The 12,500-nt window shown below is 51.0% G+C and overlaps 2 protein-coding genes across 2 annotated transcripts in view; one reads left to right on the top strand and one right to left on the bottom strand.

The window, feature by feature from the left end:
• Positions 1-11,228, top strand: part of enpep (glutamyl aminopeptidase) — an 11,903-nt gene extending 675 nt beyond the window's left edge. Inside the window, exons 2-20 of the mRNA XM_087779757.1 lie at positions 313-454; positions 558-692; positions 752-872; positions 929-1,083; positions 1,485-1,598; positions 1,655-1,789; positions 8,748-8,813; positions 8,874-8,939; positions 8,992-9,152; positions 9,319-9,401; positions 9,476-9,612; positions 9,722-9,777; positions 9,832-9,982; positions 10,145-10,218; positions 10,297-10,401; positions 10,460-10,633; positions 10,695-10,835; positions 10,904-10,985; positions 11,082-11,228. Of these exons, the coding sequence (XP_087635883.1) occupies positions 313-454; positions 558-692; positions 752-872; positions 929-1,083; positions 1,485-1,598; positions 1,655-1,789; positions 8,748-8,813; positions 8,874-8,939; positions 8,992-9,152; positions 9,319-9,401; positions 9,476-9,612; positions 9,722-9,777; positions 9,832-9,982; positions 10,145-10,218; positions 10,297-10,401; positions 10,460-10,633; positions 10,695-10,835; positions 10,904-10,985; positions 11,082-11,228 (2,245 nt within the window). The remainder of the gene's footprint in view (positions 1-312; positions 455-557; positions 693-751; positions 873-928; positions 1,084-1,484; positions 1,599-1,654; positions 1,790-8,747; positions 8,814-8,873; positions 8,940-8,991; positions 9,153-9,318; positions 9,402-9,475; positions 9,613-9,721; positions 9,778-9,831; positions 9,983-10,144; positions 10,219-10,296; positions 10,402-10,459; positions 10,634-10,694; positions 10,836-10,903; positions 10,986-11,081) is intronic.
• A 368-nt stretch (positions 11,229-11,596) lies between these two features.
• rrh (retinal pigment epithelium-derived rhodopsin homolog) overlaps positions 11,597-12,500 on the bottom strand; it is a 3,248-nt gene continuing 2,344 nt past the window's right edge. Inside the window, exons 6-7 of the mRNA XM_087780367.1 lie at positions 11,757-11,935; positions 11,597-11,699 (exon numbers count right to left, since the gene is read on the bottom strand). Of these exons, the coding sequence (XP_087636493.1) occupies positions 11,597-11,699; positions 11,757-11,935 (282 nt within the window). The remainder of the gene's footprint in view (positions 11,700-11,756; positions 11,936-12,500) is intronic.

The raw sequence follows: 12,500 nt of genomic DNA on the forward strand, positions 1-12,500 counted from the left end.
GTTTTTATAGAAATAACTATTTTCAAATAAATTCACACCTCGTTCAATATTTAAACCTTTTTACACAAAATCAATGAAGTTCAGACAAATAATGTCATTGTTTGCAAACACATGCAATTCAAGTTTAAAAACTATAATAACTATATTTTATTTTATGCTAGAAAAGAAAGAAACAAGTTTAACAATTTTTCACACTTTATTATTATTTTATTTATATCTTTTCCTCGTGTTTTTCAAACGTGTTTCTCTGAAGGTTTTCTTTGTCAAACGAGTGATTTTGATTCTATTGAACGACCTTTCAATCATCCTCAGGAAGATCGCGGCCACGGATCACGAACCCACGGACGCCAGGAAGTCCTTCCCCTGCTTCGACGAGCCCAACAAGAAGGCCACGTACAACATCTCCATCATCCACAGCGACGCGTACGGAGCTCTGTCCAACATGCCAGTGCAGGTGAAGAAGACTTCTTACCTGATGAGACCTTGAATCATATTTTCAAGAAGATCAAACTTGAAACTATTGTTTTCTCATGAGTCTGAACTTCTCTGTCCTCCAGGGCTCCGTAGAAACTCTTCCTGGGAACAAGATCAGGACCTACTTTCAAAAGTCTGTTCCCATGAGCACCTACCTGGTGTGTTTCGCGGTGCACAGGTTTGATTTCGTGGAGAGAATGTCAAAGAAAAACGTTCCTGTGAGTCGAGCGTCTTGACCTTCACTGAGAAGGAGAAGGTTGACCTCCGTGTGTTGCAGCTGAGGATCTACACTCAGCCCAGCCAGAAAAAAACTGCTCAGTACGCGGCCGACACCACCAAGATCATCTTCGACTACTTCGAGGAGTACTTCGACATGGATTACTCTCTCCCCAAACTAGGTAACGACAACAATCTTCCTGATGTTCCTTGAAGTTCTCACGATGTTCTTCTCCAGATAAAATAGCCATCCCTGACTTCGGCACCGGAGCCATGGAGAACTGGGGCCTCATCACCTACAGGGAGACCAACCTGCTCTACGACGAGGACCAGTCGTCGTCCAGCAACAAGAAGCAAGTGGCCAAGGTCATCGCTCACGAGTTGGTGCATCAGGTACGACCTTCACCTCGTAGAGTTCATGGAGGTTTTCATTCAGTGCAAACATGTTATTGATCCTTTTTCAACTATAAGAGAAACAACACTTTGAAGTCCAATAAAACCATCTCACGCTTGACCTTCAAGCCTGATCTGATGTGAGTTCAACCGTGATAAGCTTTTATGGTTGTGTTGTTCAAAGGTCACGGTTCTGCTGTCATCAGCTGGTTCGCTGAGGATAAGAGTCAATAAAGTTTATGAACGTGCGGGAAACAAGCTTCCTCTTCAGCCAAACTTTAACTTTAACGACAATAATAAAGTTCTATTGTCTTCATTAGAGTCGCAGCTTTATTGACCTGAAACATGAAACTTCATGAAGTAACTGTTGATCTCAGATGTTTGTCGCTTTGTTCTGCCAGTGGTTCGGCAACATCGTGACCATGGACTGGTGGGACGACCTGTGGCTCAACGAAGGTTTCGCCAGTTTCTTCGAGTACATCGGTGTGGAGGAGGCCGAGCCGTCGTGGGGGATGGTGAGTCCAGACCAGACCAGGCTCTTCTTAACTTAACTTAACGTTCCTCTGGACAGCGAGACATCATGATCAACGATGACGTGCTTCCTGTGATGGTGGACGACGCTCTGCTCTCGTCTCACGCCATCATCGTGGACGTGTCCACGCCGGCGGAGATCACGTCCGTGTTCGACGCCATTTCCTACAGCAAGGTCCGTGTTCTTCATGTATTTGTTCATTTGTATGTATAATATATTTGATGTATGTTATGAAACTGTCAGGATTTGTAAGTTTATGACATAGAAGCAACTTTTTCAGAAAAACGAACAGTTGAAGTTAAATATTCTCAACACATCCGACTAAATATAAATCGTAGAAATAAACCAGCAAAAGGTTACAAACGTTGTTTTTAACATGTTTTTAACATGTTAAAAACATGTTTGCATGAGGTGTAGATAACAGTAAACAAATTAAACACACAAACAACTGTGTGATACACAAAACAATAAACAAAACTTAAAAAGAACTAAATCTGTTCAAATGTGTTCATAAACAAACACATGAACAAACAATAACCCCTGAGTTATCTATCATAACCTCAGGTTCTACGAGTTGGTGCGAAGCCCTCCAACGGCTTCGCTATTGGTTTACCCCGAGGCACCGCCTCGTCTCTGAAAAAGCTTAATGAACTCGCCACCCAGCAGGGGGCAGTCCACTTCCTATAAAGGCGGGAAGCACCCGCCGCACTTTCTCCAACTGAAAACTCAGCGAGAAGGGCGGCCGCTGGGCGACGAGGTTGGAGGGCTTCGCACCAACTCGTAGAACCTGAGGTTATGATAGATAACTCAGGGGTTCTACGTCATTGGTGCTCCGCCCTCCAACGGCTTAGCTATTGGTTTACCCAAAAGGCGAAGCCTGACGGGATAAATGTACCCCCAGCTGGACGCCGCTCCTGGAGCAGCATCGCTAGGGCCCCGCCGGCCCAGGGTCCAAACCCACTTGAGCCGTGGGCCCTGAGGGGGGCACAGCAGCGCTCAAAACAGTATGAGCTACTGAACCCGCTGTTACGTCGAGGAGATAGGCCTTAGCGAAGGTAGACGTGGACGCCCAAGAGGCAGCTGAGCAGATATCCTCTGCTGCCACACCCCGCAAAAGAGCCACTGAGGCTGCCACGCCACGGGTGGAATGTGCCCTCAGACCGCTAGGAGCGGATCCACCCGCTGCTCGGTAGGCCCGGATAATGGCCGATCTCACCCAATGAGAGAACCTCTGGGGGGAGACCGCCTCTCCCCGCCGGCATCTACCGTGGCAGACAAAAAGGGCATCAGAGCGCCTAAACTCGGCCACCCGCCGCAAGTAACAGGCCAACGCCCTCACTGGACACAACAGGTGGAGACGTTCCTGACCCGGGTCCGAGTGAGGCGGCGGGTGAAAGGCCCGCAGCGTGAAGGTCGTCGCCCGGAACAAGGAACTCAGAATCTTCGGGCGGAACGCTGGGTTAGGACGCAAAGACACCGAAGGAAAGACACTCAGGGCTAATGGAGAGGGCACAAAGCTCACTTGCTCTCTTCGTGGTTGTTAGTGCCAGAAGGAGCGATACCTTGAAAGACAAGATATCCAGTGGGACTTGGTCAAGAGGCTGGAAGGTCGGGCCTGTGAGAGAGTCCAGTACCAACTGGAGATCCCACTGAGGGCTGGAAGGCCTTGCAGGAGGTCGAAGCCTGCAGGCACCCCGCAGGAAACGCGCCACCAAGGGGTGGGCGCGAACCGAAGCACCCTCAAAACCGACATGCCTCGTCGCTATGGCTGATGCGAACACTCTCAGTGTCGCCACAGTCCGCCTGTTATCCAGCAAATGTTGCAGGAAAGACAGGATAGCGGAGACCAAACAAGAGCTGGGGTCCAAGGACCTGTCTGAACACCAGCGGGAGAAATCCCCCACTTTGAGGCATAAAGCCTGCGTGTTGACGGGGCCCGGGCGTTCTCCAGCGTGTGGAGAACGTCCGGGTCCAAAGTCCCGATCAGCTCGTCCCGTGCAGGAGCCACACCTTGAGAGGCCGGCCCAGCACCGGGGGCGCTGTCAGAGTCCCCCCCCCCGCCTGACACAGGGCAGCGGGGCCCCAAGGGATGGCCCACGGGGCCCCGACCGCCATGCGCACCAGCTCTGGGAACCAGAGCGCCCCCGGGGAGTCTGATGCCACTAGAATTAACCTCAGCCCCCCCCGCCTCGTCCTCCGAATCAAGGGGAGAAGGAGCCGCGGAGGAGGGAAGGCGAACAGCAGACCGACCGGCCCCCTCGAATGGGCTAAAGCGTCCACGCCTAGTGGGGGGCAATCCAAAGCCCTGAGGGAGAACCAAAGAGCATTTGAAGTTCTCCTTGCTGGCGAAGAGGTCTGCAACCGGGTGACCGAATCGAGACCAGATCTCGCTTGCCACTGCCTCGGACAGACCCCATTCGTCCTGGACGGCCCCACTCGACAGTCTGTCCGCTACTGCATTCAGCTCGCCCGGTACGTGCTGGGCTCTGAGCGAAAGCAGGTGACAGTCCGCCCACAGCCAATCTTCCTTGCCACACTCAGAAGGGCTGGGGATCTGACTCCACCTTGGTGATTTACGTACGCCACGGCGGTGGAGCTGTCTGATAGTACTAGGACGTTGGACCGTGACAGTTGGGGAGAGAGGTGAAGCAGGACATTGTGAATTGCCTTCAGCTCTAGCCAGTTTATGTGTCTGAGCACCGGACTGCTCCAGACCCCACTGGCGTAGGCCTGACCCGAGGTGCCTCCCCAACCTGTCAGAGAAGCGTCTGTAAACACTTGAGTGCAACGAAGGACGCAACCCAATGGAACTCTCCGCCTGAGGTTGGCGTGAGAGTTCCAAAACTGGATGTCCTGCAAAACCCGAGCGGGAAGGCGCACTTTCCGACCTCTTTCCCGCTTGAGGTCTAGCTTGAGACGACCAAACCATCTCTGAAGCTCCCTCATGTGCAGCAAGCCCAGCCGAACAACCGTGTGGGCTGCCGCCATGAGCCCCAGGAGGGACATAACAGTGCCTGCTGTTGTCACGTGACACCGAGCTTCCAGCAACTGTGTTGTCAGTCGGAGAATGGGCTGGATACGCACGTCCGGGAGGCGCGCGTATCCTTCCTCCGAGTTCAACAGTACCCCCAGGGAAAACTAACTGTTGAACTGGAGTCAGAGCGCTCTTGCTGAGGTTCACTGTGAACCCCAGGGTGGCAATATGGCTCAACACCTTCTGTGTGTGAGCGTAACTTTCTGCCTCTGACCTGGCAAGGATCAACCAGTCGTCCAGATAGGTCAAGATCCTTACCCCACTCACTCTCAATGGCTCCACTGCCGCTTCCACACACTTGGTGAAGGTCCTGGGTGCCAGAGAGTAGCCGAACGGGAGTCGAGTGTATTGAAACACCCGACCCTTGAGGGCGAAACGCAAGTACTTTCGATGTCTCTTGACTATCGGTATGTGAAAGTACGCGTCGGTCAGGTCGATAGATGTCATCCAATCTCCTGGACTTACACCTGAAAGCAGTTCTTGACCGTCAACATGCGAAACGGGCGGGTAGCTATGAACTTGTTCAAATAGCTGAGGTCCAGAATGGGCCTCCAACCCCCGGTCTTCTTCGCCACGAGGAAGTACCGGGAGTAAAACCCTGTCATCATCTCGGCTGCAGGGACCAGTTCTACGACCTCCTTCTGCAGCAGAGTAGACACCTCGTTTCTCAAACAGGATAATTTCTCCTGCTCCGCCATACGCGTCCAGAGAATCCCTGAAAACGCGGGGGTTGACGGGCAAAAGTAACGCATAGCCCCGCCTGATTACTCCCCCCAGCCAAGTGGGTCTTAGAAGTAAAACCAGGCGACTCCAAGCCGAATAATGTTCTGTCAGAACCGCAGCCCTGGCTTGGGTAGTCCTCCGGCCCGCCCCCCAAGGGCGGGCCATAGACGAAAGGGCATCACACAAGCCGCGTCTCTATCTCTTGAATCCACAGAGCATGTACTCGAGTTGGATTCACTAGAACCCCCACTCTCATACATAAATCGGCTCTGTGGGAGAAGCGCGCAAGTGCGCGTGAGAAACCTCAGATGCGCGTCGTGCGTGTTCCCTTCCCCCCCCGGAAGTCTTCCCAACTCCCTGAGCACTTCTTAGTGTCACCGGAGCTGACAAAACCCGCGATGTGGAGGAATGTGCTGGAGAATTAACCCGGAGCTGAAGTGAGTTAGGTCGCGCGCGCGTCGGCACCGCATCACTCACCCGGTCCCGTACATTCTCAAGCTCCGCTGGCGGTCCAGACCTGCTCGTCACTCGTGAGATCCGACCGCCACGCACCTCTCCAGTTGATCGACCAGACGGGGCGGAAGTTCTTCGCCCTCGCCTGGTCTCAGGACGGCGAGAAAACTCGCGCGTAAAAACACCAGGTTGCGTCAGTTCCATGGCGTTTCTCCGCCGCCAAACGTGACGTCCTCCACGGTGCCAGTGCTTGTAGACAGCGCTGTGGGGGAAGGAACAACCTCCGGTCAACATAGACATGTCTGGACTAGTTCCACTCACCTCCGCTGTCAAGCTCTGTCGGGCACGAGCGCTGGTCGACGCGGAAGTAAACACAGCTGACTCAGCCGGTCTCGCGGACCTCTGCTCATCTGTAAACAAAAACACATGTGGTTGGAGTCTGCCCCTCATTCGTGTGGACAGACTCCGTCATTACAGTCTCGGCATAACCCGGGCGAAGGGGTTTAAACCCTCCTTCGAACTGTGTTCTGAGAGGAAACTCTCGCCGTCTATGAACGGCGGAGCATGTTAGCTTAGCATTAGCGGCGAAAGTCTCTAATGACGCCTGTGAATACGTCACACTCACAGGCGGAGCCACATGCACACTACTAACATCTCTCAGAACGAACCACAGAAACGTCATAGGTTCTCTTGTTTTATTCCCGACACATTCCCTTGAATGAATAGGGGGGAGGAGCCCTCGGCCGTCGACTCTGCTGCGGCTGCTGGCTCCCCGGCTCGCGCTGCGGATCTTGGCGACGCTCACTCGTCGCACGCCGCCGCTGTTGCCGATGTTGTTGGTGCTGCTGGGGTGGCTGGTCTCTGGTGACGCTTCCCCCCAGCACCAGATGATGATGCCGACGAACGGGATCTCCGTCTCCGCGTATCCCCGTCGCGCCTCGTCATCACGCCAAACGTGACGTCATCCATGGCGCCGGGATTTTCTTGACAACGCTCATCGACGGTCAAACCCCGTCAGCGCATGTCAACACGGAAGTAAACACAGCTGATCAAGCCGGTCTCGTGGACATTTGCTTATCAGGCCGACGAACGGGATCTCCGTCTCCGCGTATCCCCGTCGCGCCTCGTCATCACGCCCATGCAGGTGATGGCGGAGCTGCGCCGCCTCCTGCCGGGCCATTCCTCTCAATGGTGCGTCCGTTCCATGGCGTTTCTCCGCCAAACGTGACGTCATCCATGGCGCCGGGATTTTTTTGGACAACGCTCATCGGCGGTCAAACCCTGTCAGCGCATGTCAACACGGAAGTGAAGTAAACACAGCTGATCAAGCCGGTCTCGTGGACATTTGCTTATCTGGAAACAAAGCACATGGTTGAGTCTGCCCGTCATTCGTGTGGACAGACTCCGTTATTACAGTCTCGGCATGACCCGGACGAAGGGGTTTAAAACCTCCTCCGAACTGTGTTCTGAGAGGAAACTCTCGCCGTCTATGAACGGCGGAGCATGTTAGCTTAGCATTAGCGGCGAAAGTCTCTAATGACGCCTGTGAATACGTCACATTCACAGGCGGAGCCACATACACACTAACACCTCTCAAGTGAACCCGTCGAGTGCGCTGCAGGAGGGCCATGAGACCTGCAAGAGATACTCACCTGATCGCTCTCGCATACCTCATGGTCGACTCCATGCAGCGAGCCAGTCGTCTTCCTCGTCGACATCTGTTCATGACCGATGGACGACTCAGCTCGACTCATCAGGGCCCAACACGTTGGAACGTGAGCTTGTCGAGTGCAGCGCACAGGACTGCCGTGTTGTTTTCTTAAACAACACGGCAGTCCTGTGTTGATCATAATCATGATCTGAGGCGGCGTGGGTCGACAAGCCTCGAACGCTTCCCAACACTGTCAAAAGCCGTGGGAAGCGCTCGGAAGGCCACATAATCATCACGTGTGATTTGGGCCTCTAGGCAAAACGAAGCAGACATGTGTGTCTCCTCTTCAGGGAGTCTTCGTGCACACATGGTTCACTTCAATATTCATTCGCCATCATTACATTGCACTGTCAGGAGCTTTCTCGCTGAGTTGAAAAAGGAGAAAGTGCGGCGGGTGCTTCCCGCCTTTATAGGAAGTGGACTGCCCCCTGCTGGGTGGCGAGTTCATTAAGCTTTCTCAGAGACGAGGCGGTGCCTCAGGGTAAACCAATAGCGAAGCCGTTGGAGGGCGGAGCACCAATGATGTAGAACTGTAAACTGAACTGTGTTGTGAGTCAGTTAACACACGTGTTGTGAGTCAGTTAACACAAGTGTTGTGAGTCAGTTAACACACGTGTTGTGAGTCAGTTAACACAAGTGTTGTGAGTCAGTTAACACACGTGTTGTGAGTCAGTTAACACAAGTGTTGTGAGTCAGTTAACACAAGTGTTGTGAGTCAGTTAACACAAGTGTTGTGAGTCAGTTAACACAAGTGTTGTGAGTCAGTTAACACAAGTGTTGTGAGTCAGTTACCACAAGTGTTGTGAGTCAGTTAACACAGGTGTTGTGAGTCAGTTAACACAAGTGTTGTGAGTCAGTTAACACAAGTGTTGTGAGTCAGTTAACACAAGTGTTGTGAGTCAGTTAACACAAGTGTTGTGAGTCAGTTAACACAAGTGTTGTGAGTCAGTTAACACAGGTGTTGTGAGTCAGTTAACACAAGTGTTGTGAGTCAGTTAACACAAGTGTTGTGAGTCAGTTAACACAAGTGTTGTGAGTCAGTTAACACAAGTGTTGTGAGTCAGTTAACACAAGTGTTGTGAGTCAGTTAACACAAGTGTTGTGAGTCAGTTAACACAAGTGTTGTGAGTCAGTTAACACAAGTGTTGTGAGTCAGTTAACACAGGTGTTGTGAGTCATCATGATCAGGCAGTTTCATTCCTGTCCTCCAGGGGGCGTCTATCCTCCGCATGCTGGAAGACTGGATGACCAAAGAGCTCTTCAGGGACGGCTGTCGAGTGAGTCTCGAGCTCAACTTTGCAAAATCATGTTTCGTTGACTCGTGTTTCCTCCCACAGAAGTACCTGAAGGACTACACCTTCAAAAACGCCAAAACTGCGAACTTCTGGGCGTCACTGACTAACGTGAGCGAGTCATTGGTTTACGGACAGGTTTGATGTTGTGATCTCTCTGCAGGTCAGTGGTCTGCCCGTGGCCGAGGTCATGGACACGTGGACTCAACAGATGGGGTATCCGGTCCTGGACTTGTCGGTCTCGGAATCCGCCGCCAAACTCACGCAGAAACGTTTCCTTTTAGACCCTAAAGCGGATCCTAACGACACCCCGTCACCCTTCCAGTAAGTCTTTCATGAGCCTCGACGCTCGTCAATCTATGGGACCCCAGAGGTCAGAGGTCACATGTTGACCTCAATGAAGGAGTTCACAGTGAAGTCATGGAAACAGAAGAATAGACGCTAAGATAAGATAATGTTAAGATACTTTGACAGGTGAACTTGGTTGCAGGTACAAGTGGACCATCCCACTCAAGTCCTTCACCCTCAAGAGTGAAAAGATCATCTCGACCATGTTCGACAGGACGAGCACAGGTTATCATCAACTATATCTATGTTCCTGTGACTCTTGAACTCAAGTGTTGAACCTTCTGTGCTTCCATGGACAGAACAGGCCGTGAGTCCTTACTCCGCCTCCCTGGACGGTCTTCTGAGGGTCAACGTCAATCACATGGGATTCTTCCGAGTCAACCATGAAGGCTCCATGTGGGACGCGATCAGTACTCAGCTCCAGGACAACCACACGGTAAACTCTTGAGGTTCTAGATCTACATCAGAGATCGACGTATGAAGGTTCCTGTGAGCTGGACCTTTTACAGAAGGTTCTGGATCATGAACGTGTTCTTCTTGTCCAGGTGTTCGGTGCAGCGGACAGAGCGAGCTACATCGACGATGTGTTTGCTCTCTCCAGGTGAGTCGGTCGAGGGTCTTCGTTCACACGTCCTTCACTGACTCGTCTCTTCAGGGCGAACCTCATCGACTACAGCAAGGCCTTCAATCTCACCAAGTATCTCAGCGACGAGAGGGAGTTGGTGGTCTGGGAGAGGTTGGACGCATCCATCGCCTACGTTCAAGACATGCTGGCAGGGAGAGCAGAAGTCTACTCTAAGTTCCAGGTGTGTTTCCTCTCCAGGTGAACAGTTCAGATAAAAAGATGTCTTCTTTCAACTCCACCATCACTAGTTGTGATGTTGTATGAAGATCAAGTCACTTATTGAGAGAAGCTCTTGGACGACGACGCCTGACTGTATAAAAATAACTTTCCGTCTGATTTACAGAACCTGTTTCGCAACCATGTGCAGGCAATAGCCAAAGAACTTGGTTTCATGGATGTTGGATCACATACACAGAGGTAGAAGTTGATGAAGCTCCAGCATCACACAGTGACATCTAGTGGACATGAAGCTTCACATCGTTGTGATCTTTCTAGAATGTTACGAGAGACTGTGATCAGCATGGCGTGTTCGATGGCGGATCCTGACTCGCTCCTAGAGATGACGAAGATCTTTGACCAGTGGATCGATGAGACTATTACGTAAGAAGCTGTGTCTCCTATCAAGAGGGTTCCATCTGAGATGCTTTCTGGTCTTCAGGAACATCCCGGTGAACCTGAGGCTGCTGGTTTACCGGTACGGCATGAAGAACTCCGGCACCGTAGCCAAGTGGGAGGTCATGTGGGACAGGTACAAGACCACGACTCTGGCTCAGGAGAAGGTCAAGCTGCTGTACGGTTTGGCGTCTGTGCAGGACGTGAACCTTCTCTACAGGTAATTACCTTCACCGACACGTATCGTGAGCATCTACACTGAGCACTGTCATGGTCCCCAGGCTCCTGGAGGCCACCAAGGACGAGAAGGTGGTGAGAAGTCAGGATCTGTTCACTGTAGTTAGATACGTGTCGTACAACCAGATGGGTCTGGACATGGCCTGGGACTGGACCACACTCAACTGGGACTACCTGGTCCAGAGGTCAGTGCGCTGGAGAGAGAGTGTTTGACACACGATGACCTTGAACTGAAGTGCTGGTGTCTGCTCAGGTACACCATCAACGACAGGAACCTGGGACGTTTGCTCACTCAGATCTCCAGCACCTACAACACTGACCTGCAGAAGTGGAAGGTGAGCCTGAGGTTCTCCTTCAGATGTTGAACCTTTGAAACGTCATTGTAACTTGAGGACGTCCTGGTCACGCTAACACTCATCTCTGGGGTGAAGATGGAGAACTTCTTCGCTCTGACCCCAGACTCCGGAGCAGGTGAGCTGCCGAGGAAGCAAGGCCTGGAGACGGTGAAGAACAACATTGACTGGGTGAAGAACAATGAAGCTGAGATCAAGACATGGCTGGACAGCAACGTCCTCTAACAGCTCCTGGACCAGGGTCTGACCTTGAACTCTCTCATTGGTGATGAGTCCATCATGAAGGTCATCAACTGTAGATGACAAATATCTTCACTGGAAGATCTTGATCACGATAAGAATGTGTTTGTCTTCAAATCATCTATTGAACTGTTTTGTACATTTTATGTTTTTAAAAGAAATAAAAGCAAAAGAATTGAAATCATGTGGTTTTAATGAAATAATGTTGATCATCAGCAACACTTGATTGAATCTAAATGTTTGTTCTCTGGACCAGCAGGTGGTCACTGTAGACATGAACATCCTGGAGAACTTCACTTCAGTAGCAAACGTTCAGATGATAAACATGATGAGTCATCGTTTACACAAGTGTTCTACGGTGTCAGGGCGGGTTGAGGAGTTGCCATGGCAACCTCACTGATGCTGATCTGCTGCCGGCTCTGACAGCGAAGCATCCCAGTGATGGCTCGTCTGAACCTGCAGGAGAAGACACACCTGGTGATGCTGGTCTGTCACCACAGACTCTTCACTCACTTCTTGTTGGCTACCACATAAATGCAGGGGTTGTAGAAGGTGGAGGACTTGGCGAAGAGTGGAGCGATGATGGCCATGGGTGCCGAGATCTTCTGGGGGTCACCAAACGAGGCCCACAGACACACTATGGAATAGGGAGACCAGGCCACCAGGAACATGACGATCATCACGATAGACATCTACAAACACAGAAGCGCCTTCGGTTCATTTAAACAATCAATACACACTGAAGATACACACAACACACAACATACAACACACAACACACAACATACAACACACAACACACAAGACAAACACAGCAGCAACAAGAAAGTGAAGAAAAAGATCAAATCAAAGTGTCTTGAGATGTTTCTTGAAGGAGTCAGTAGATCATCAAACACAGATGTTTCTTGAAGGAGTCAGTAGATCATCAAACACAGATGTTTCTTGAAGGAGTCAGTAGATCATCAAACACAGATGATTCTTGAAGGAGTCAGTAGATCATCAAACACAGATGTTTCTTGAAGGAGTCAGTAGATCATCAAACACACATGTTTCTTGAAGGAGTCAGTAGATCATCAAACACACATGTTTCTTGAAGGAGTCAGTAGATCATCAAACACAGATGTTTCTTGAAGGAGTCAGTAGATCATCAAACACAGATGTTTCTTGAAGGAGTCAGTAGATCATCAAACACACATGTTTCTTGAAGGAGTCAGTAAATCATCAAACACAGATGTTTCTTGAAGGAGTCAGTAGATC

The sequence above is a fragment of the Callionymus lyra genome, chromosome 18 (assembly GCF_982586985.1).
Source record: "Callionymus lyra chromosome 18, fCalLyr1.hap1.1, whole genome shotgun sequence".
Taxonomy (NCBI): Eukaryota; Metazoa; Chordata; class Actinopteri; order Syngnathiformes; family Callionymidae; genus Callionymus; species Callionymus lyra.